The 24,647-nt window shown below is 37.6% G+C and overlaps 1 protein-coding gene and 1 non-coding gene across 2 annotated transcripts; one reads left to right on the top strand and one right to left on the bottom strand.

The window, feature by feature from the left end:
- Nucleotides 1-3,689, top strand: LOC133801002 (protein trichome birefringence-like 3). Its single transcript, XM_062239131.1, has 6 exons — nucleotides 1-311; nucleotides 385-616; nucleotides 933-1,104; nucleotides 1,656-1,855; nucleotides 1,945-2,103; nucleotides 3,182-3,689. The coding sequence occupies exons 1-6, from the start codon at nucleotides 113-115 to the stop codon at nucleotides 3,513-3,515; spliced, it is 1,296 nt and encodes a 431-aa protein (XP_062095115.1). The 5' UTR covers nucleotides 1-112; the 3' UTR covers nucleotides 3,516-3,689.
- Nucleotides 3,690-19,023: 15,334 nt separating this feature from the next.
- On the bottom strand, nucleotides 19,024-19,130 carry LOC133803004 (small nucleolar RNA R71). Its single transcript, XR_009877741.1, has one exon. It is a non-coding gene; the product is annotated as a small nucleolar RNA R71 (small nucleolar RNA).
- Between the last annotated feature and the right edge of the window lie 5,517 nt (nucleotides 19,131-24,647).

Here is a 24,647-nt window from a genome sequence, read left to right as displayed (position 1 = left end):
TAATAATAATCCCCTCATGATCATTCTATTCCATCACAGTTAATTAGCTTAGAGAGCCTTCTCTTCTCTTCTTCTTCTTCTTCTTCTTATTCTTATTATTCTTCTTCTGATAATGAGCTCAACACCATCTCAAGTTTCAACAAAAATGAAAGCTTATTACAGATCAAAGCTTCCTCTACCTATAATCACCACCATAATATGTATCATTGCCTTTGTTCTTCTTCTCTTCACTGAGAGACTCAACTTTCTTTCTTCAAACTCAATTCTCAAGGCCAAGTCATGTTCAAGAAGAGATGGTTTCAAAAAATCAAGTAAGTTTTCTAAAAATTCTATTGAAATTTATCTCTTCAATCTTTTGACCTAATGTTTTGTTTACTTAAACAGGTGAGAAAACAGAGGAGAAAACAGAGGATTTAATAGATGATAGGTTTGACTTTGACCCTGAAGAATGTAATGTTGCTAATGGAAAATGGGTGTTCAACCGTTCAATTAAGCCTTTGTACTCAGATAGAAGCTGTCCATACCTTGATAGACAAGTGTCTTGTGTCAAGAATGGCCGGCCGGATTCCGATTACCGCCACTGGCAATGGCAGCCGGAAGATTGCACCTTGCCAAGGTTTCTTTTTAAGCTCACTAAGTTGATATTTAGTGGTAACACACAATAAGAAAACTAGGATTTAATTCTTGGGAGCTAATATCATTTTTAATTTTTCAGGGAGGCTTTTTTACAATTTTTTTTCTAAAATTGTAATAATAATTTTTTAGTTTAATAGATATACAGAAAATATATAAAAGAGAACAAAAATTTAAGGGGATTACTGTCCCAACTCAATATTTAATGTGTGATATGAACTTTTTTTTTTTAACTATATGATTGTGCATGTGGTTGGTATTAGTTAAGATTTAATAGTTGGAAAAGATTTTACATACAGGTTTGATCCAGAAATTGCTCTTAAGAAACTTAGAGGGAAAAGGGTGTTGTTTGTTGGAGATTCATTGCAAAGGGGTCAATGGCAATCTTTTGTGTGTTTGGTTGAGTCTATAATACCTGAAGACCAAAAGTCTATGAAACGAGGTCGTTCTCATTCTGTCTTCACAGCCAAGGTATTATTATTATTATTATTATTTAAGTGAGAAGCATGTCATTTGTCTGTCCAATTAGTTTGACAAGTCATTTATTTTGAGCCATTACAAAATATTAAATAACAATTCCAATTATTATTTTCTCTTCTCTTACTTTTAAATTACAATATTAAGTAGATGTTATATGAAAGTTGTTGAATAATCATACTATAGATCCACAAACTTTAAGCAAAATTAACAACTCATAATAAAAAAAAAGAGTAATACTTCAGATAAAAAAAGAGTAATATTAGAGATAATTATCCATTGAGATAGAAACCTGCTTTTTAAATAATTAATTATTTGTGATTTGTTTAAATGATTAAATTGCTATTTGTTATTTTTTTAAAAAAAAGTTATATTTAAAAACATATGACACTTGAATTTTTGTTTTATATAATAATAGTGTGTTATTAATTTTAATCAAGATTACTTGAAAATATTAGTACAATTATTCTAGAAATGAAGTAATGTACAAAGGTGAAGCTAACATAGTGAGAGCATTATATTTATACGTATATGTATATGAATAGGAGTATAATGCTACAATAGAATTCTATTGGGCACCATTTCTGGTGGAGTCAAATTCAGATCTACACATAGTAGCAGATCCAAAGAAAAGGATTCTAAAGGTTGATTCAGTAGAAAAGCATGCCAAGAATTGGGTGGGAGTAGATATTCTTCTATTCAATACTTATGTTTGGTGGATGAGTGGTCTCAAGATCAAATCATTGTGAGTTTTTTTTTTCTTTTTTTAAAAAAAAATTAATACCCTTGTTAATTAATAATAAATATAAATATTGAATATATGAGCTGAAACAGATGGGGTTCATTTCCAAATGGAGAAGAAGGATATGAAGAACTTGAAGCACCAGTGGCTTACAGAATAGCTTTGAGAACTTGGGCCAATTGGGTCGACACAACTATTAATCCAAACAACACTCGAGTGTTCTTCACTACCATGTCCCCTACACACCAGAGGTCTCTCTCTCTATCTATATATTTTAAAAAAATTATACAATTTTATTTTTATAAACAACATTAACAAAATTTGAATGATGAAAATTGTATCATAGTCTAATCAAATTTACATATTCAAAAGGCTGCATACTATTCTGTTGCACTATATCCTAGCTAAATATAAAAAATTTCTCTAGGATAAATTAATTTCAATTGTAACAATGTTAATATGATGGTATTTACAAAATAGAGATGACTATAATATTATATTCGGATGTCAAAAAAAATATACTTCTTTGCAAAAACAAGTAGAGTAGAAGTAAGTAATACAACAAAGATGGAAAATCTTAAAGAATAAGTGGAAAATAAGATAAAATAATAGATATTAAAGTATTGGGAACACGGCAATTTTTTTTTATCATTTTTTGTAATTGAAATACTACCATTTTTTTTACTATTGATTTCATCAAGCAATATATTTTCTTTACATATTTATCGCAACCTTGCAATGTTTTTAAGGAACCATGCTGTTCTTTTCTTGTTTCCCTCCAAAGCTTAATTTGCACTGAAGTCCGACTTGATCATATAATTGAGATTAATTAATTAATTAAATAGCATATCATCATAACTTCTTCCACTAGTTTATTTCTTTAACAATTACAAATTACCTAACATGTATTTATGTCTCTATCTAATATTAAATGAAAAGATTTGACCACAAATAACTATTAAGGTTTATTTTGGTAAATACTAAATTTTGTAAAATAAAATGGTAGTTTTAAATATTTTTAAAATAAGAGATTAAAATTGATATATTCAGTCAAAATAAAAATGACTATAATATTGTATTTCTTTGTAAAAACAAGGCGTGTAGAAGTATTGTTTGGAATTTTTGAAAATTGAAAAATGTTTAAAAGAAATGCCTATATAGGAAAAGAGTGGAGAAATAAACAAAAATAAAGATAGAAATACAATCATTTGACAAACTTGATCATATAGATAAGACTAATAAACTGTTTATTTAGGTGTAATTACTTTTTTTTATGTATATAATATCACTATCTAATATATTATTAAATACAACAATATTTAATTGCAGAAACGCAGATTGGAGTGACAAAGGAGGAATCAAGTGCTTCAATGATACAAAGCCAGTTAAGAAAAAAGGTCACTGGGGAACTGGTTCAGATAAACGAGTCATGAAAGTGGTCTCAGATGTAATCGGGAGAATGAAGACACCTGTCTCGGTCCTCAACGTGACTCAGATCTCTGAGTACCGAGTCGATGCTCACACCTCGGTCTACACAGAGACAGGTGGCAAACTCTTGACTCAGGACCAAAAAGCTGACCCTCTTCACCATGCCGATTGTATTCATTGGTGTCTACCTGGTGTTCCTGATACTTGGAATCAAATTTTTTTAGCACATTTGTAACAAAAAAAAAAAAAAAAAGTAACTTCATATTTTCTTTCTATTCTCTTTTCTTTAAGAAAAAAAATGTATGATTTCTTGAGTTTGATGATAATTCATCTCTTTAATTTTTCACATAATCAATTGGAAAAAGAATGAAAGAAAAATTAAATTGAATATAATGAGATTTTTTATGAATTTATCTTCTTGTTTTAAATCTCTCACTTCCTTTTTGTTTTTAAAAGTAATCGGAAAAAAAATAGAAAAATTTATGTAATACATTGTTTTTTTCTCAAAACTTTTATTTTTACGATTGTACTATATATATTTTTTTCAAATTTACGTTCTTAATTATATTTTTACATTTTATACAGTTAGCTCTCTATTTTTATTATGCATGACGTTCATGTCGACTTCGCCTTTGAAGTTATCTTGGCCTCTACCGATGGAGTAGAATTTAATATAAATATATAAATGTGCACTTCTTATTATAAATTCACTTTATATATATAAAATAGTTGCTCAATTTATTGAAAGTAAAACAAAGTATTATTGAAGTGCTTCATCTACTAATTTAGCTTCCATTTCTTTATCTACTAAAGAGTTGCTTTGTTGTCCGTCTTCCTGGCTATTAGTTTGTTAAGTATTTTGTCCTATTTGATAGGATGGTGATGTGTTTGCTTCTTTTGAGGTCTTCATCTTGTATCCAATTCTTTACAGTTTTATATATGATAGACCTTGGTATTCTATGATTGAAACACCATTCATAAAAATATATTTATATCTATATATATGATTTTCTTCCATGGAACTACATGTTCAGTTTTGCCCACAGTATCACTTCGTTGATGCAGACACTCACTTCGCTTTTTTTTTAGATTTCGCTTTTTTTAGATTATAATTTAATGCTTTCTTTACCGTATATATACTATATAATATAAACTTAGTTTTGTTGACTAGTCAAAACACTAAAATGTGATAAATATGTTACAACTCTTATTTTTATGCACCTGTCAACAACCATAGATATTAAGTTATTAAATATTTAATTTGTTTCTTTATATATATATATTATGTAATTATGATGTACATGAGTATATATATGTTTTTTGTTTTTGCAAAAAAAAAAAAATATTGTTTTGTTGTTGTTTTTTAGCTTATGTTAGGTTGATGCAGTGTATTGATTGTATTGTTATGGAGTTGATGTCTAGTTGATTTTAAGTTGTTTTTTTAACACTATATTGTTTAGGTTTAGGTTTATGTATAGTTGTCTAATATCATTTTGTTTTTGTGTTATTTTTTATTTGTTTAGATTTATATATAGTTGTTTTCATGTTGTTTTTTAGTTGTTTAATTTTATATATAGTTGTTGTGTTGATGTCTAACTGGTGTTTAGTTGTTTTCTGATATATATATATTTTTAAAAAAAAAAACATGTTAGTATGTAATGGGTTGACTTCTAGTTGTTGTTCAATTGTTGTTTTAGTTGTTGTCCAATTGTATTTTTTTTTAGATTTATGTATAGTTATTTTCACATTAGTTTTTAGTTGTTTTAAATTTATATATAGTTGTTCTGTTGATATCTAATTGTTGTTTAGCTGTTTTAGATATATTTGTTTTTTTAAAAAAACATGTTATTATGTAATGGGTTGACTTATAGTTGTTGTTCAATTGCTGTTTTTAAATGTATGTAGTATGCAGTGAGTTAATATTTAGTTGTTGTCTTATTATTGTTTTTAGTTGTTTCATTGGCACTGTATTTTTTTAAATATAAAACTTTAAAAAAATGTATTTTTGAAAACTTAAGGTAGTATTTTTTTTTAAAAAAATTAGGCACAGTAAAAAAGTAAAAAAAAATACAAAAAAAAAAGTATATTTTTTAAAAATTCTCAAAAAATTATTAAATAACAAAAGTTTGCTCTCTAGGTGCAAGATAGGTACTTGTAATAAATATCAGGTGAAAGGGAATGCACATTTGTGTAATTTTATTTAAAAACATTTATTAAATATATTATTAAGCTTTTATGATTGTCATACAAATTTTAAATAAATAAATAATATTATATATATATATAATAATGACATAAACATATTGAAAGAAAAATTAAATCTAAATATTGCTTATGGTTTTTTTTTTTTTTTAAATATATGATAACATTTGAGATCATAAACTACACTATTAAATGTATAAAACATTCATGATATTATTCAATTCACACATTTATGATTGAAGAAGAAACTAGTTTATTCTTGATAGAAGCTAAATGTTATTCTAATTTCTTATGTAGTTAATCATATTTTTTGTACACACACGAAACCTATATATAATATATTTATAATGTTTGTTATTATTTAATATGAATATATATATTTAGTTAAGTTACATTAGGTAATAAAAAAAACATGTTTTCTTTATATATATGTTGTCTGTAATTTTATCATTGGACACGTCGCAGTAATTAGAGAAGTAATTAAGCTCCTCAAGAGATAATAAAGTTCTGTAGAGCTCGCCTAGAGCTCATCAGAGAGTAGTATCCCCCCAACGAGCCGAGTTTCTCTTTTACGGCGTGGATGTCTCCAAGTGAGGCCACGTCCCGAGGACCACCCTAGCGGTCCTCCTGTCTGCTTGACCCGATAGACCTCCAGGTCTAGGAGTTTTTTCCTCCGGCCTGGAGAGACTACCAGGTGTTAGTTACTGTAGCCTTAGGCCACCACAAGATCGTTTGACAACTTAATGGGTGCCTCGAGTAGTGGCGTTGAGTCTGTACACTCGACTATTGACATTTCCCACGACACCGCCCAACACAGGATAACGTCTAGCTGCATTTTGACGATGTCAGAAGCGTGTCTCCTGTAAATTTGGTCGATTACAACCTGCAAATTGGGCCCCATACGATATGCATAGGCCCACCATCTTAATTAGAACATTCGAAGGGATTGAATAAAAATTAACTCCCTAAATTATTGGGGAATATTTGTAATAAATGATATTAATGACCTTCAACCTCTATAAATACGGCTAGGGTACCATTGTAAAATGGTTCATAACTTTGGTATTCAGAGCAATATATACGCTGCCTGAGAAAACCTCCATTGAAGATTGTTATCTCAAGCTTCAAGAACATTAATACTAAAGACTCGTGGACTAGGGTTGTTTTATAACCTGAACCACGTAAAATCTTGGTTTTTATCTTCTTTATTAACTTTTAAGTTATGTTATTAAGTTGATAGCGAAAAAGGCAGTCAACATTTTGGTGCTTTCATTGAGAGCTAAAAGAAACAATCATGGTGACCACGTGTGGAAACGTCCCAGACGACGTTTATCCTCCCACCAGAGCTGAAGGGAGAGAACCCAGCCAGCCACCTCCACACGACCTCCTCGAGATGGCCCAGGACGATTACGATAAGAATGCCGACTATGACAGCGAAGATGACGAGTTTTATGAGGAAGATTATCCTCAGCCCATGGACGCAGAGGATCCGCCAGAAGTGGCGGCACTCTGCGGCCAAGTGGCCTCCCAATAGTAAAAACTTGATGCCCAGGAGGGGAATATCGCCGCCCTACAAGTGATAGTTAACACCATGAGGGCTACTCTGGCAGCCCAAGGGCTGCGAGTGGACTCCCATGGCGAAGTAACACCTAGGCAGCCAGCTGGCATGTCACCTGCGCACCCAGCCAGAGTGCCACATGTCAATGCAGGGGATGTGCCTCTCGAGCACCCCACTGGCATGGTGAAGTAACACCTAGGCAATCAGCTAGCGTGCCACCTGCGCACCTAGCCAGAGTGCCACCTGTCAATGCAGCGGGCGTGTCTCCCAAGAACCCCACTGGCATGGTGCAAGATCCACCAGCTGGCGTGCCACCTGCGCACCCAGCTGGAGCTAGAGCCCCACCTGCGCTACAAGACCGTGGCAAAGGCAAAGTAGACAAAAATCCTGCTCAGGGATGGAAGAGAACTCATCGGGCTTCCAAGCCCATTTAGCCCCTGAAAAGGGCCAATGATATCTAAGGGTATGGGGCCTAAGGACACTGCTAGGCCACTAGCGTTCGCGGAGCCCAGGGCATTCTTCCTAGGCGCGTTGTGACAGATCGCGTTAGGCCTGGAGGTGGTGTCCAGCTGGCACCTCGACAGCATCACAGAAACCCTGGCCAGGGGGCCAATAGGAGAAATGTGTAACGCCCTAGATATCCAAGACCATTACACTATGTACTTTAAATAGTGCTAGTCTCTTTAAACGAGATAGTTGGCTATAAACGTGTAACTAAAAGTGATTAAGGTATTAGGGTTAAAAAAATTTAGTAAAAGGAATGATCATTTCATTAAAAAGTTTAAGTGCGCACATAGGATCCCAAAATAAACATTAAAATGTCATTTACAGTTCCAAAATAATACAACAGGCCGACCTAAGCGGCAAAATTAGGGTTTGACCCTAGTTCCCCTTTGAACCCCCGGCCATGGTGGTCGAGCAAGCTGCATATGTACACGCCGCCACTAAACTCTCTAACTCATGGCTAGTCCAGCTTTCCTTTACCCTTACTTGCACCACATAGCACCTGTGAGCCAAGGCTCAGCAAGAAAACTTAAACATGCTCATAAGCAGTTAATAATACATTACAGAATCATAAACAACATGCCTAGTAGTAATAACCCTACTCATGCATGCATTCAATCCAGATAAATGATCATAGGGTCATACTAAGTGACTATAGAGTCACCCTGGGGGCCCGCTGCCCTAGATACGTGACTATAGAGTCACCCTGGGGCCCATTGCCCTTGACAAGTTACTATAGAGTCACTCCGGGGCCCGTTGCCCTAGGATAAGTGACTGTAGAGTCACCTTGGGGCCCATCGCCCTATCCTTAGTATAACCAACCCTTAGGGCTGGCTAAGCGTACCTGGCGCTTTATTTTCCAAGCGACCATAGGGTCGGTCAAGTGTATGCCATGCTCCTGATTAGGCCTAACCATATCAACATGTGCTCAACGCGCTAATGCTGCCCTTGACTTATAAGTCAATCCTTTCTCAATCAGATAATGCAAAGAAACATACATCAATTAACAATTATCTAGATACAGAGCATGCAAGCATGTTTAATCAAACAATCACAGGCATAATCATAATCATAATCATGTTCATTCACAGGAGCCTGAGCCCTAATCATAATCATGTTTAGCAATCAAGCCAAGCCCTTATCACATATATCACGTATTGGGTGCAATTTTCTTACCTCAGGTCCAAGCGTTGGATAAATACGAACAACTCTCGAGCACGATCCCTTCCCAAGCCCTAGCGGTACCCTAGTCACAACCATAAAAGAGGATATCCATAAATATTGAGTAATTAAAGGCTTCTGGGTCGAGTCCTAGCCTCCAGGACCCTGAATGCTACTAAACTGGGTAGTAGAATCTTTCCCTAGCCCTTGGACCGAGTCTTGGCTATCTTTCCCAACTAGCGCTGCGGCGCACCCCTGAAGAGTCGCGGCGTGCCTCAAGCCAGAGAGCCCCCAGCCTATTATCCCTGGGACACGCGTCGCAGTGGGCACCGCGGTGCCAAGATGATTCAGAGAACCGCCCTAGTCTCTAAGTTCATGCGGGCCACGATGCTCCAAGAATAGAGACGCGACACAACCCCGCAAACCTAGATTTTCAAAGCTTTTTTTCAAGCCAAATCTCATAGTATTCACCCCAAATAATAATCAAGCCCAGAATTGAGTCCCGAAACATCATTAATACACCATAAACATCAAAACCCAGCCCTAAAACTTAATAAAGTATCAACCATACTCAAAATTCAGTAGTAGCTTTAGAAACTCAAAACTCAAGGTTGAATTTACCTCTGTAAAAATAATTTCCCTAGCAATTTCTTTAAGCCTGCTAGCCATTAAGTTCTCCCAAAGCAAGTTCCAATTGCTTACAAGCTCCCTCCTTGCCTCAAGATGATCAAGTCAATCCAAAATTCCTCTTGGATCCAAGGTACAAAAACAAGAGAGAGAGAGTAACGAGAGAGAGCAACGAGAGAGAGAGAGAGAGAGTGTGTGTGTGTGTGTGTGTGTGTGTGTGTGTGTGTGTGTGTTCTTGTTTTTGGGTTGCTATTGCTGAAGTACTCTAGTGAGTAAGTCACTCCTTGAAATGAAAAAACCAAAATGCCCCTACTTATTTCCTTGCTCTCTAATGTCCTTAATGACAATTTAGTATTTTGCCACATTTCCCGCTAATCTCAATTAACACCTGATAATTTCCCAGTTAATTCCAATATTCTTGAGTAATCACCAAATAATTTCTCATTACCCGATAATTCCCAGTAATGTACTAAATTACCAAAATACCCCTAGGCTCACCCCGAGCCGGGTATTGGACCTCGTTGTGACTAATCCGCTAACTTGCTCACTAGGATCGTCTCGTGCCGAGTAACCCAAATATATCCACATAATAATGTGGTCTCAATCATAAAACACATATATTTACAAATACGCCATCAGCAAGCCAAAATTATAAAAATGTCATTCTAATAAGAAACGAGCACACATGCATGCTTAATACACCTAAACATGCCAACATAGTCATATAATAATATAACTCACATAATTCACATAATCATGCATATAATTACAAACACATCATTAATTCAATTATTGCCCCTCTTGGCCCCCTAATCAAGGCACTAAGCCTTATTAGGGAAATTGGAAGGTTAGAATTATCCCCTCCTTATAGCAATTTCGTCCTCGAAATCTTTACCTGAACAGCTCGGGATAGTGATCCTGCATGTTTGATTCCAATTCCCAAGTCGCCTCTTCGACCTTGTTGTTCCTCCACAATACCTTAACCAAATGTATGGTTTTATTCCTCAGGACATTGTCCTTCCTTTCTAATATTTGGACTGGTTGTTCCTCATAAGAAAGATCTGCCTACAGTTCCAGATCTTCATAACTCAATATATGAGCCTCATCTGATACATATTTCTGAAGCATCGAAATATGAAACACATTGTGCACTGCTAACAATGCTGGAGGTAAGGCCAACCTATAGGCCGCCTGACCAATTATAACGACCCAAAATCACTAATAAGACTTAAGGGCCTTGATTAGTGTGTCGGGAGGGCATAACTGGATTATGTGTGATTAAAATGATTAAATGCATGACTATGTGAAAATCATGCTTATATGATTATATGAATATAAGAGATGCATGATTTTGAGTATTAGTATGCATGTAGGCCCTGTTTAGGTTATAAGGTTATATTCGTAATTTTGTCCCGTTGATGGCATAAATGTAAATATTTGTGATAAATTGTTGAGACCACATTATTATGTGGATATATCTGCAGCTTGTGACTCAAGGCGATCTAGTGAGCGGTTTAGTGGAAAAGTCACGGCGAGAATTTATACCCGGCTCGGGGGAGCTCGGGGGTAGTTCTGGAAAATATATTGGAGATTATTTGATATTGAGGAAAGTACTTGGTAATTAGTTAGGTGTCGGTATTTAAGTGGTAATTGTTAGGAACACTCGAGGAATTAGCGGGAATTGGGAGCAATGACCAAAATGCCCTTAGAATGACTTAAAGGTTTAGTTATAATTGGGAGGGCAATATGGTCATTTAGTTTAATAAGGGATAAGTGACATTCAACCTTTATGACTTAGTGGAATGTTTAGAGAGTGTTAGAAGCTGAAAGAAAAAGGGAAAGAGACAAAAGGAAAGAAAGAAAAACAGAACTCCCAAGTTAACCCTTACTTCTCTCACTCGATTCTTTCTTCTTGCACCATTTCATAGGGCCTTTTGGAGCTGTGATTCAGAGGAGGGTTAGGCCAAAGCTTAGCACTTGGGACCTTGGTGAAGCTAGGAGGTTCTACTGGAATTAAGTTTAATTGGGGTAAGTTTCAAGATTCCTGCTGAGTTTTTCTAAATTTTGTTGAGGTAAATTCTAAACTTGGTTTTGATGGAAATTAAGGGGGATAAGCTTGAGGAACTGATGAGCTTAGGGCTGGAAGGATACTAGAGATAACATAAGGTTGAATTCCCCACTTGAGGTAAAAAATTATGAGCTTGAACACTTGAATTCTAGGCTGTTCTGGTTCTCTTCTATTGGGTTTTTGAGCGTCAAGCTCAAACATGGTTCTTTCTTTGTTTTAGGGTTCATGTGGCTAAGTTCTATATGGTTGGGTTATGTAGGGTGAGATATAGATGATGGTAGGCTCATTTTGAAGTATGGTTGAGGTTTGGAGGAGTTTTGGTTCGAGGAAAATCGAAGGAGACAAATCTGGGAAATTGAGTGTTGTAACTAGCACTGTAGCACTAGGCCTGGGTGTCTGGGCGCTTTTTGGCTTTGTTTGTAGTGCTATAGCGCCCACTTTAGGGTGCTATAGTGCTACCCTATTTCTAGAAGGGGATTTTGGGGTTATTTCTTAGGGTTTTTGCCTGGGGGCTCGGGGTTTGATTCCACCACCCCATTTGGTGGAATTAGGGCTTCCCGAGGGCTCGGGATTGGTCCCGAGGCTAGATTTTGGAATTGAAGTTTAGTGATGATTCCAATTTATGGTTGTGACTAGGTGTAAGCTAGGGCTCGAATAGGATCGTGCGTGAGGGTCGGTTTCGCTAATCAAGCTATCGGAGTCTAAAGGTAAGAAAACTGCACCTGGTTATGTAATTATGTTGGGACTAAGAGCTCCCTATATTTGTATGATGTCATAGATGGTATTATGCCATGGGGACATATGATAAACGACCTAAGAGTGCCGAAATCAATACATGCGCACAAGGCGCGGCTCGACCACTAGTAGCTGAGGACAACTTAATATTCACTGAGCTCGGTTTAAGCGGGCCGGAGTCAGTGGGATAAATAGGGGATGCGACCTAAGGGCGTCGACCCTGATTAATATATGAATTGGATATTAACGTTAATTGATGAACTTGATATGTTGAATGCCTGATTATGTAACTATTATGGATTGTTGAGCATGTGATTATGCGTTATGAGTTGTCTGATTGTTGACTTGTAAATTGATTGCTTAATGATTATGCTCTGTTATCTGGTTTCTTACTGGGCCTTGGCTCACGGGTGCTACGTGGTGCAGGTAAAGGCAAGGGCAAAGTGAACCAGTCCTGAGTTGGAGAGCTTTGGGGATAAATGTACATAGTCAGCTGATCGGCCACCACGGCCGAGGAGTGATACAAGACGGGAGAAGCCTAAATGTCTGTTTTGCCCTTAGAGTGGCCAGTACATGTTTATAACCTAGAATTTTTGTAAACTGTCTTTTAAACTCTATTTCTTTTGGGATCCCATGTACAAAATGTTTAATTATATGAAATGCAACTTTTGTAACCAAAATCTTTTAACCCTAGTTCCATTATAGTTTTCAGTAACACGTTTCTAATTCAATGACTTGATTAGCAAGTCTTGCACCTTTATAAACACACAGTGTAACGGTCTTGGATATCTAGGGCGTTACAACTTGGTATCAGAGTCCTAGGTTTAAGGGTTCTTGAAGACTGGCTGGACATGTACATTCGCTGCGAAAGACAAGCTCGCCTCAGGGTTTGGTAATTGTGTACACATGATTATATGCTTAAATGATTAGAAAGAAATATGAATGCTGATATCTGTATGATTAATAGGAAGCATGAGATACTGATAGAGCCTGGCCCTTGACTATTGTGTGATGATGTTGAGGCATGCTTATTAGCATTGCTATGCATGTAATGAATATATGGATGAATACTTGGATAAACTGATATATCTTGATTGTTTGTGAATGTTTGAGTTCAATTGGTGGATCATGGAAGGATTATTATCCTGTCATCATAGTCTGACCGCCGAGTCGTTGATTGCAGATTAACTTGGATAGTTATGCATCCAAGATGATCTGTATGACTTACCGGCAGTAGGTCTAAGTCAAGGGATGATGACCAGGGCCAGACCCCTCCGCCAGTCCTTGAGAACTGGCAGCAACTTATGGCATACATGTAAGCACGACTATAAAGCCAGGATAAGCAGATCCAAATTCTACGACAGCAGGCTCCATCAGGGAGTGCTGCCCTTATTATGCCACCTGCAGTGGTACCAGTTGTACAACCAGCAGAGGTTAGGAACAGATGGGAGTCGTTGTATGAGCAGATCAGGAAGCAGTAGCCCCCAATTTTTTAGGGAGGACCTGATCCACTGAAGGTTGAACAATGGATGACTATGATTACTACTACCCTGGATTTTATGAGGGTAGAAGGACATGACAGAGTGGCTTGTGCTACATATATGCTGAGAGAGGATGCCCGTATCTGGTGGGAAATGGCATCATAGACCAGAGATGTTACTACTTTGACTTGGGAAGGATTCAAAGATTTATTCAGTCAGAAGTATTATAATGTCGCCATCAGGGGAGCAAAGGTTAATGAATTTGTGGGGTTGGTTTAGTGCAGCATGACAGTCACAGAATATGCCCTGAAGTTCGACAAACTTGCGAAGCTCGCACCAGATCTTGTGCCTAGTGATGCAGCTAGGAAAGACAGATTTATCAGAGGGCTTAATGCTATGATAGCTCGAGATGTGAGGATCACAAAAGTTCCTTGGGGGACAACTTATGCACAGACTGTGGAGAAGGCTCTTACTGCTGAGGAAGCAGAGAATAAGATCTGGAGGGAGAGTGCAGTAAGGCGGGAGGGTCGCAGGGCGGTGCCTCCATACTCTGGGTCTGGTAGGGGCGGAGGCCCCAGTGATCTGAAAAGGAAGGCCCCTAATGCTTCGATCGCTCCTGGTCCTGACAGGAGAGGTCAGGGTACTCAAGGTGGCCGTCAAGGAGGCAGTGATTCATGGAGGAGCTATCCTGAGTGCACGAGGTGCAGAAGACGCCATCCGAGCGAATGTCAGGCTAAGGCATGTTATGTGTGCAGGGTGGTAGGACACCTCAAGAAAGATTGTCCGACAATGAAGAAAGGGGAAGCAGGGAAGGTGGACAACTTGACTCCAGCTCGAGTGTTCACCCTGACGCAGGCCGAGGCCGAGGCTAGTCCCTCGGTAGTGACAGGACAGCTTTCTAGCGCTAGCTCTCCTTTTACTGTATTGATTGACTCTGGTGCTACACATTCCTTTGTTTCTAGTAAGGTGATTGATAGATTGTGTAGACCTAGTGAGTACCGTACTGCGGGGTTTGGGACTATACTTGTAATGCCCCGAATTCTTCGATGTGGTTTAATGGCGGGATTAGTAGGCCGGGAGGGCCATACTTGCTTAATTATGCCATTAATTGATAATATGCATGTATATGTGAATTATATTATAATATGATATTAAATGCATGCATGTGGGTCCACATTATAATTACAGGGGTGTGATGGTAATTTGCCCCGTTGAGGGTATAGCTGTATATTTGTATGCATGTCGGTGATATGTTGTTGAGACCACATTATAATGTGGGTTTGTTCGAGCTATTCGGCATGAGACGATCTTGGATTATTGATTAGTGGTCTAGTCATAACAGGTTTAAGTTCGGGGCTCGGGATGAGTCTCGGGGTGATTTTAATGGTTAGAACGTTACCGGGAATTAAAGGGTAATGAGATGTGAATTATTGGTGTTTGAGATTATCGAGAATAGCGGGAATTAGAGAGCGTTAATTTTGATTAACGAGAAAGGTGGAAAATACCAATTTTGCCCTTGGGAGCCTTAAGAAACCTTTATTAGACCTAGGGGTATTTTGGTCTTTTTACCCCTAGGATAGATATAAGCCCTTTATGGCTGTAGAAGTGAAGAAAAACAGAGTATATTCAAGAGCTTACCCGTACCTTCCTTCTCCTTCATCTTCTTTGTGATTTTTGAGCCCATGTTGAGGATTCAAGCTTGGGAAGTAAGACTTGGGAGTTTAGGAGAGTGTTCTACCATTGAAGAGCATCACAATCTGAGTTTGAGGTAAGTTTCTAGCCACTAGTTTCCTGGTTTGCTCTGTTTTAGTCTTAGTTTTCAGCTTGTGGTTTTGATGTGGGAAGTTGGAATTAATGGAAGTTTTGGTTGGTGTTTAAGTTGGGTTTTGATGAGGGTGTGATGTAGATCAAATTTAGGGGTTGTATTGGATGTTTGGGTAGTGTTTTGGTTGGTTTGGTTTGGTTTGGAGGGTTGGTTTCAAGGAAATCGCAAGGGAGGAAAAACCAAAGTTTTGGATGAAGCAGGGGTTGGGCCGCGGCATGGCCAGGGAGGGCTGCGGCTCATGCTAGGTGCTGAAGGAAGCCCTCTCTATTTGAGGGGTGGGTCGCGGCATGGCTAGGTAGGGCCGTGGCCCTTAGTGGCATTTTGGCCAGAAATGAGTTTTTGGCTTGGGGATTCTAACCTTAGGCCTCGGGATCAATCCTACTACCCGGTTTAGTAGGATTCGATGTCTCGGAGGCTAGGTGTTGGTTTGGGAACCTTTGTTATTCATTTTATTGATGGAATCCCATAATTGGTTATGACCAGGTAACCGCTAAGGGACAAAAAGACAAGTCGTTCTCAAGGGTCGTTCTTATAGTAATTCTCGCTCGAACCCGAGGTAAGAAAACTGCACCATGTGTATGTGACATGCATGATTGTTGTTGAGGCATGTTGGTTGATAAATGTGGATATTGATTGCATATTAAATGCTAGCGAATATTGTTTACTTGTGTATGGCACTGACTAGTCAGAGACACTGACCTAAGAGTCAGAAACGGCATAAGCGTCCTGAAAGCAGGGCCGAATGAAGATTAGATCTAATCGATATCAGCATTGAATGGCTCTAAGGCATTAATGCTGGACTGACCCTAAGGTCGATGAAACTTATAAGCACTTGGCTAGTCTAAGACTAGTACTGAGAGCCAGGGTCTAAGGCCTAGGTGACCGTTTGTCACATGGCTAGGGAACGATGTTCCAGGGTTATGATTGTATGGTCATGAGGAAGGTTATGTTGGTGTCTAGTCACCATGCACCTATCCTGTTTAAGCTAGTGAAAGGCTCACTTATCTGTTAAGTCCCGGTGACTCTATCGTCACATGGATAAGGGGAGTTGTCCCCATCTTAGTGACTTTTGCGACTGTCACCTACCTGTTTTGGACTGAAAGTTCTGAATGATTATTATGATCATTGTTGATATTATATCATGCTATATTGTGTTTCTTGCTGAGCCTTGGCTCATGGGTGCTATGTGGTGCAGGTAAAGGGAAAGAGAAGCTCACCCAGCCTTGAGTGGAGAGCTTAGGTGGTGATATGTACGTATGCGGCCGCTTGACCACCACGGCCAAGGAGTTCTCAGAGGAACTAGGGGTTTTCCCTATTTTTGCCGCTTAGGTCGGTGGGGTTGTAAATTTGAAACAGTAGTGACCATTTTGTATTATAAACAACTTGTAAATGTTTTGATGAGCTCATGAACAGTTTATATACTTAATAAAATATATCTCTTCCTTTTTATTGGTTTTCCACCCTAGCCTGTTAATAACACTTAGAGCACGTTTTTAACCAAAGGACTCGAGTAGCGGCTCAAATTTCTGGTTCACCATTCACCATAACTGTTCTGGAGTAACCAGGGCGTTACAATACTCCCTACAAGGGAACTGGTAGTTTCTAGAAGATGGATTAGTGATGAGTTCGTTTTTAGCATAGTTTTTAACATGTGTTTAGGGTAAGTTTGAGTCATTTTGGTGGAGTGTTATGCGGTATTACGCTTGTTTTGGTATGTTTGCAGGAAATAGGAGAAGGAAATGTGAAGTTTGGGAAATGACTGGAAAATCAACTTAATTTGGGAAATTTATGCTAAAAGTTTACAAGAAGAAAGTTGAGGATTCATTTGTAGAAATAATTGCTCGTTTTGGAGTTTTGGAACAATTTTTTGGGGAAAATGCGAGGGGCTGCGGCGCTTGAATGAAGAGCTGCAACGCAAGGAAAAAGTAGAGAAGGCCATTTTTCTGGAGTTTTGGAGGGTCGCGGCGCATGTGGGCAGGGCCGCGGCGCGTGTGTTTATACGTGGCTATCAGAAGGGCGAAAATGTTAAACATTTTTAGGGTTTCGATTTAAATACGTTTTTAAGAGTTAATTAGGGGGATTCATTGATTTTTGGAGGTAGAGAAGTTATTAGAGACTTGGGAGAACATTGAAGATCTAGAGTTTGATTTCTTAATTTCTTCTGTATTCTCTTTTCTGGAGTTTATGTTTATATTTAATTTGATTGATTACATTATGTTTGCTTTAAACTAATCTTGTTATTAGGGTGTTAGTGGATTCTTCTTGAAGCTTTTGATTTCTTAATGAAATTTTCCTGAATTTCTTTCTTTTGCTGTGGATTATTTATCTCATGCTTAATGCTTGTGAATGTTTGATCATCATTTACATGTTTATATGATTTTAACCTATGCTCTGAAAAGAGAAGGCTAATTATGCTATAGGTAAATAATCACAATTTTATATTAGACGAAAGTACTTCTATGAATTTTGTAGTTAAGGGATTATGTGTTTAAAGCATGCAATATATTGATTTACCACAGAGATGTAGGAAATAATATAGTGTAGAGAATTATAGATCATAGCAAGACTATAATATATAATTGTAATCTGCTATCACAATAGAATTAAGAAATATTGAGAATTGGTTAGAAATCATAAGTGGATGGTTGATGAAACTAAAGCCCTAACTTTTACATCCATTGAATTAAATCAAATTTTATCTCTGCATTTCTCTAAGTGCTTAATAGTTTTCTTAATTTTTAGTAATAATTATTTTATTGATAATTCTGAAATTATTATTTAAATCAATTAGAATTAGAGGTTAATTATTGGTAATTAATATCAGTCTTCGTGGGATCGATATTTTACTTATCATATATTACTTGATTTGACCATGTATACTTGCATGTTAATTTTTAGAGATCAAGTTTTTGGCACCGTTGTTGAGGACTGTTTTTATTAATATCAAAAAGTTAATTTTTGTTCTAATTTTATTATTTTATTTTTTATTATTTTTTAACATTTATTCGGATCAAGGTTCTTTTGTGTTTCAGGACTAGTTGGTATATGCGAAGCAATAGACAAAAACAGATTATACCAATAGATCGGGAAATTGAAAGAACATGCAGACAGAACCGGAAAATAAAAAGGAAATTGGAATTTACCATGGCTGACAATTTGGGAAATGGTGCTAATAATGGTCAAGGGGCTGCAGAAATTCCAAGGGAGCAAGGAGCACGGACATTAAGAGATTATGTACTTCCTACTGTTACAGGAGTGCGTTCATGCATTAGACCTCCAACCATTGCTGCCAACAATTTTGAGATTAAGCCACCCATCCTTCAGATGGTTCATTCAACGGTTCAGTTTGGAGGTATGCCAACGGAGGACCCCAATTTACACATAGCTTATTTTCTAGAGTTATGTGCAACATTCAAGATGAATGGGGTAAGTGATGATGCTATAAGACTGAGGTTATTCCCCTTTTCACTGAGGGATTGGGCGAAGAGTTGGCTAATATCTTTACAGGCAAATTCTATCACTACGTGGGAGGAGTTAGCTCAGAAATTCCTTGCCAAATTCTTTCCTCCAGCGAAGGCTGCAAAGTTAAGGGGTGAGATTAATAATTTTTATCAGTTGGATGGAGAGTCACTGTATGATTCTTGGGAGCACTTTAAGGAGTTGTTAAGGAAGTGTCCACACCATGGAATAGAAAAGTGGATGTTGGTGCATAATTTTTATAATGGGTTGAATGGGACGACTAGAACAATTATGGATGCTGCAGCGGGAGGTGCCGTTATGAGTAAAAGTGCTAATGAGGCATATGAGCTATTAGAGGAGATGGCGATGAATAATTATCAATGGCCAACTGAAAGGGGACAATCAAAGAAGGTGGCTGGAATGATGGAATTGGATGCTATATCCATGCTTACAGCTCAAGTAACAGCCTTGATGAAGCAATTACAAAAGACTACACTCCCATCTCAAGTTATGCAAGTTCAAAACCTTTATGAAGTGTGTGGTACAAACCATCAACCAAACCAATGCCCTGCTATAGATATGAATAACATGCCCATGGAAGAAGTCCAAGCAATAGGAAATTACCAAAGACAGCCTAATAATCCCCATTCCATGACCTACACCCCAGCTTGGAAGAACCATCCAAATTTTTCCTGGTCTAACAATCAAAACACCATACAACCTTATCCTCCACCTCAGCCACCATATCAACCTACCCAAAATAGGCCACCTTATCCACAGCCATATGCACACCAAAATCCTCCACCTGGCTATTATCAACCACAAAATAGACCACCTCACCACATGCCAATGAAACCAACTGAAACCCAACCTGATGTACTTAACCAATTCATGACTGAAACTAGGGCATCCATAAGAAGTTTGGAGACTCAAATAGGGCAATTGGCTACTTTAATGACTAATAGAGCTCAAGGAAATTTGCCTAGCACTACAGAAGTTAATCCTAAAGAACAGTGCCAGCTATTACTTTGAGGAGTGGAACGAGATATGAAGAGCTAAAGAAAGTCAGTCAGAAGAAGAAGAGAAGAAGTTGGATGATAAAAAGGTTACTGGAGACCTTAAGGAAGAAAAGGAGACCCCACCTGTAAATATCGAGCATCATGTTAGAATTCCATATCCACAAAGACTTCGCAAGCATAATTTGGATAAGCAGTTTGCAAAGTTTTTAGAGGTGTTCAAGAAGCTACATATAAATATACCATTCGCAGAAGCATTAGAACAGATGCCTAGCTATGTAAATTTTATGAAGGAGATCTCTCTAATAAGAGAAAGATGGGTGATTACGAAACAGTGGCATTAACAGAAGAATGTAGTGCGATTTTGCAAAGAAAGCTTCCTCAAAAGTTACGAGATCCGGGGAGTTTTACTATTCCATGTACAATTGGGGAGTTTGAATGTAAGCATGCACTTTGTGATTTGGGGCGAGTATTAATTTAATGCCTTTGTCAGTATTCCGTAGGCTCGGTTTGGGGGAAGCTAGGCCAACCACAATAACATTACAGCTAGCTGATAGATCTGTGAAGCACCCACGTGGTATTATAGAAGATGTATTGGTAAAGGTGGACAAGTTCATATTTCCAGCTGATTTTATAGTTCTTGATATGGAGGAGGATGATAATGTTCCTATTATTTTGGGGAGACCATTTTTAGCAACTGGGCAAGCATTGATTGATGTGCAAAAGGGAGAGTTAAAGCTAAGAGTTCAAGGGGAGGAAGTAGTATTTAATGTGTTTAAGGCTATGACTTATCCTAAAGCAAGTGATAGTTGTTTCTCAGTTGATGTGGTAGAAGAAGTAATAGGAGAAAAAAAATTAAGTGAGGACCCTCTTGAATTAAGTCTTACAGTTGATGATGTAGATGGTGAGGAAAATGAAGAAGCGATGAGTTATTTGAAGTGGATAAAATCAGCTGAGTCGTGGAAGCATAAGAAGTTTGAAGAATTGGATGCAGGACCAGAAAGACCATTACCATCAATTTTGAAGCCACCTGTTTAAGAATTGAAAGTTTTACCGGACCATCTCTGTTATGCTTATCTTGGGGAAAAAGAGACTCTTCCAGTTATAGTTTCATCATTTCTTTCGGAAGTAGAGGAGGAGAAGTTGTTAAGGGTGTTACGAGCTCATAAAAATGCTATAGGGTGGACTCTGGCTGATATAAGAGGAATTAGCCCATCGACAGTTATGCATAGAATTCTTATGGAAGATGAGGCGAGACCGACTATTGATGCTCAACGAAGACTTAAATCCAACAATGAAAGAAGTGGTGAGGAAAGAGATTTTGAAGTGGTTGGATGCTGGAGTGATTTACCCTATTTCTAATAGTGCTTGGGTAAGTCCAGTGCAAGTAGTACCGAAAAAGGGGGGTATGACTGTGGTGAAGAATGAAAGTAATGAACTGATTCCAACAAGAACAGTGACGAGTTGGAGGATATGTATTGATTATCAGAAGTTGAATAAGGCAACGAGGAAAGATCATTTTCCTTTGCCTTTTATTGATCAAATGTTGGATAGGTTGGCGGGGCATAATTACTATTGTTTTCTAGACGGGTACTCAGGCTATCACCATATCGTAATTGCACCAGAGGATCAAGAGAAGACAGCATTTACTTGTCCTTATGGGACTTTTGCTTTTCGAAGGATGTCATTCGGGTTATGTAATGCACCAGCCACGTTTCAACGATGTATGGTGGCAATATTTTCTGACATGGTTGAAAAGGGGATTGAAATTTTTATGGATGATTTTTCGGTATATGGGTCCTCTTTTGACACGTGTTTGACTAATTTGGAGATGGCATTGAGAAGGTGTGAGGAGTCGCATTTGGTGCTTAATTGGGAAAAGTGCCATTTTATGGTAAATGAAGGAATTGTATTAGGGCACAAGATTTCTAAGAAAGGTATTGAAGTGGATAAGACAAAAATTTCAACCATAGAGAATTTGCCACCACCTGTTTCAGTAAAAGGAGTAAGGAGTTTCTTAGGTCATGCGGAATTTTATAGGAGGTTTATCAAAGATTTTTCTAAAGTTTCAAAGCCACTGTCCACTTTTTTAATGAATGGGGTTATGTTTGATTTTGATGAGAAGTGTTAACAAGCTTTTAAGATACTTAAGGAGAAATTGATTTCGGCACCTATAGTTGTTCCGCCTCAATGGGATTTACCATTTGAATTGATGTGTGATGCCAGTGATTATGCAGTAGGGGCAGTGTTGGGACAAAGAGTTGACAGGGTATTCAGAACGATTTTTTATGCAAGTCGTACCTTGAATGATGCTCAAATGAATTACGCAACTACTGAAAAGGAGCTGTTGGCCATAGTGTTTGCTTTTGATAAATTTCGGCCATACTTGATTGGAAATAAAGTGGTTGTTTATACAGATCATTAAGCAATAAAGTATCTTATGACTAAGAAAGATTCCAAGCCTTGTCTTATTTGGTGGATTTTGTTATTACAAGAATTTGATGTGGAAATTAAGGATAAGAAAGGTACTGAGAATTTGGTGGCTGATCATTTGTCTTGTTTAGAGGTTAAGGAAGATTCTTTTAATAAAGAACTTCAGATTAATGATGCTTTTCCAGATGAGCAGTTGTTCGAAGTGAATGTTTGCAAGGAGGTTCCATGGTTTGCAGATTATGTTAATTATTTGGCTGCTAAGGTTATACCCCCTGAGATGACACGACAATGATTAAAGAAATTTTATTCGGAGGTGCAGCATTATTATTGGGAGGAACTTATTCTGTATAAGCATTGCCCAGATCAAGTAATTCGAAGATGTGTGCCCGAAGAGGAGATGCTGTCAATCTTAACTCACTGTCATAGTTTGCATTGTGGCGGTCATTTTGGCGGAACAAGAACAGCAGCGAAGGTTTTGCAAAGTGGGTTTTACTGGCCTACATTATTTAAGGATGCTAATGATTTTGTCAAAAGTTGTGATCGTTGTCAACGGACTGGGAATATATCAAGAAGAGATCAAATGTCGATGACTGGTATTTTGGAAGTTGAGCTATTTGACGTATGGGGGATAGACTTTATGGGACCTTTCCCATCATCGTATAATAACAAATATATTTTGCTTGCGGTGGATTATGTTTCTAAATGGGTAGAAGCCGCAGCAACTCCTACTTGTGATGGGAAGGAAGTTATTAAATTCCTTCATAAAAATATCTTTACTCGATTTGGTACTCCAAGAGCCATTATTAGTGATCGGGGAAGTCATTTTTGCAATAAGTGGTTCACTGCTCTTTGTGCTTGATATGGTGTTCATCATCGAAAGGCATTATTCTATCACCCAATTGCAAATGGCCAAGCTGAAGTATCGAATAGGGAAATAAAAGGTATCTTGGAAAAGACAATAAACACTTCGAGGAAGGATTGGTCGAAGAAGCTTGATGATTCACTTTGGGCTTATCGCACTGCATTCAAAACTCCGATTGGGATGTCACCATATCAACTGGTGTTTGGTAAGGCTTGTCATCTACCGGTGGAACTGGAGCATAGAGCTTATTGGGCTGTGAAAAAGTTAAATGTTGATCTCTTCATGGCGGGGCAGAATAGGCTTATGGAGTTAAATGAGCTTGAAGAATTCCGAAATGAAGCTTATGAGAATGTGAAGATCTATAAGGAGAAGTCGAAGGCTTTTCATGATAAGCGAATATTAAGGAAGGATTTTCAACCAGGGGATAAAGTCTTGCTCTTTAATTCCAGGCTTAAACTTTTTCCTGGTAAATTAAAGTCGCGATGGTCAGGACCGAACACGGTAGTTGTCTCACTTCCTTATGGAGCAGTGCAAGTTCATAGTGAAAAGACGGGAGATTTTAAGGTGAATGGTCAGAGATTGAAGCATTACTTGGAGGGTCCGGTGGAAAAATTCAGGTTCGTGGTCGAGTTGGAACCAATTTGATCTGAAGATAAAGCAGCGTCCAGCTAAATGACGTTAACGACAGCGCAGTTGAGAGGCATCTCATTATTTTTAATTTTCATTTCAGATTAATTTGTAAAAAGTATGAACAATTTTAGTTTTTTTTTTTAGTTGTGGTTGGACATATTATTTTCTTTTAGTTTTTATTTTTTTTAGTATTTTTTAATTTAATAGAACCGTGGAAATCGTGAAAACTATTAAAAAATAAAAATGATGAAAATCTTGAAGTTTGAAGAGAGGGCTGCGGCGCATGGAACAAGAGCCGCGGCCCTTGACAAAACCAGAGAAGGTGGTTCGGGATGCAGCAAGGGCCGCAGCGCATGTGGGAAGGGCCGCGGCACCTGAATTTGTTCAGAGAAAAAACAATTTGGTACGCGCCACAGTGCGTGGAGGAGCGCGCCGCGGCGCGTGTGGAATCCGAGACATAAAGGGGGTTTCCCTCTTTCATTTCAGCCATTCTCTTCATTTTGAAAAATTCCAAAATAAATTTCTCTCCATTTTCTCTCTAATTTTCTCTTTATTAACCCAGAAATTTTCTCTTAAACTCCCTCTTACATCTTGAATCCACATATATATTCCTCCAAATATTTCTTTTTCCTTCCCATTTCCTCTTTTGTTATTGAAATCTCTAATTCCCAAAATTCCTCGAACCCTTATTTTTCAAATTCTATCAATTGGAGTGGTGATTTCATGATTACTTGGTGCAATTGAAGGGTTCAAGAGAAATTTATCATTGTCAAGTAAGTGTTTCTCCAAATATTCAAAAAAAATTG

This window comes from Humulus lupulus, chromosome 9, assembly GCF_963169125.1.
Source record: "Humulus lupulus chromosome 9, drHumLupu1.1, whole genome shotgun sequence".
Classification (NCBI taxonomy): Eukaryota; Viridiplantae; Streptophyta; class Magnoliopsida; order Rosales; family Cannabaceae; genus Humulus; species Humulus lupulus.
This window is presented reverse-complemented; position numbering and strand designations above follow the sequence as displayed.

Excerpts from the sequence above, each read along its gene's own strand:
- LOC133801002 (XM_062239131.1), top strand. The coding sequence starts at position 113 with ATGAGCTCAACACCATCTCAAGTTTCAACAAAAATGAAAGCTTATTAC. Across the intron at positions 312-384 it reads AGATGGTTTCAAAAAATCAA|GTGAGAAAACAGAGGAGAAA; the intron begins GTAAGTTTTCTA and ends TTACTTAAACAG. Across the intron at positions 1,856-1,944 it reads GGTCTCAAGATCAAATCATT|ATGGGGTTCATTTCCAAATG; the intron begins GTGAGTTTTTTT and ends GAGCTGAAACAG.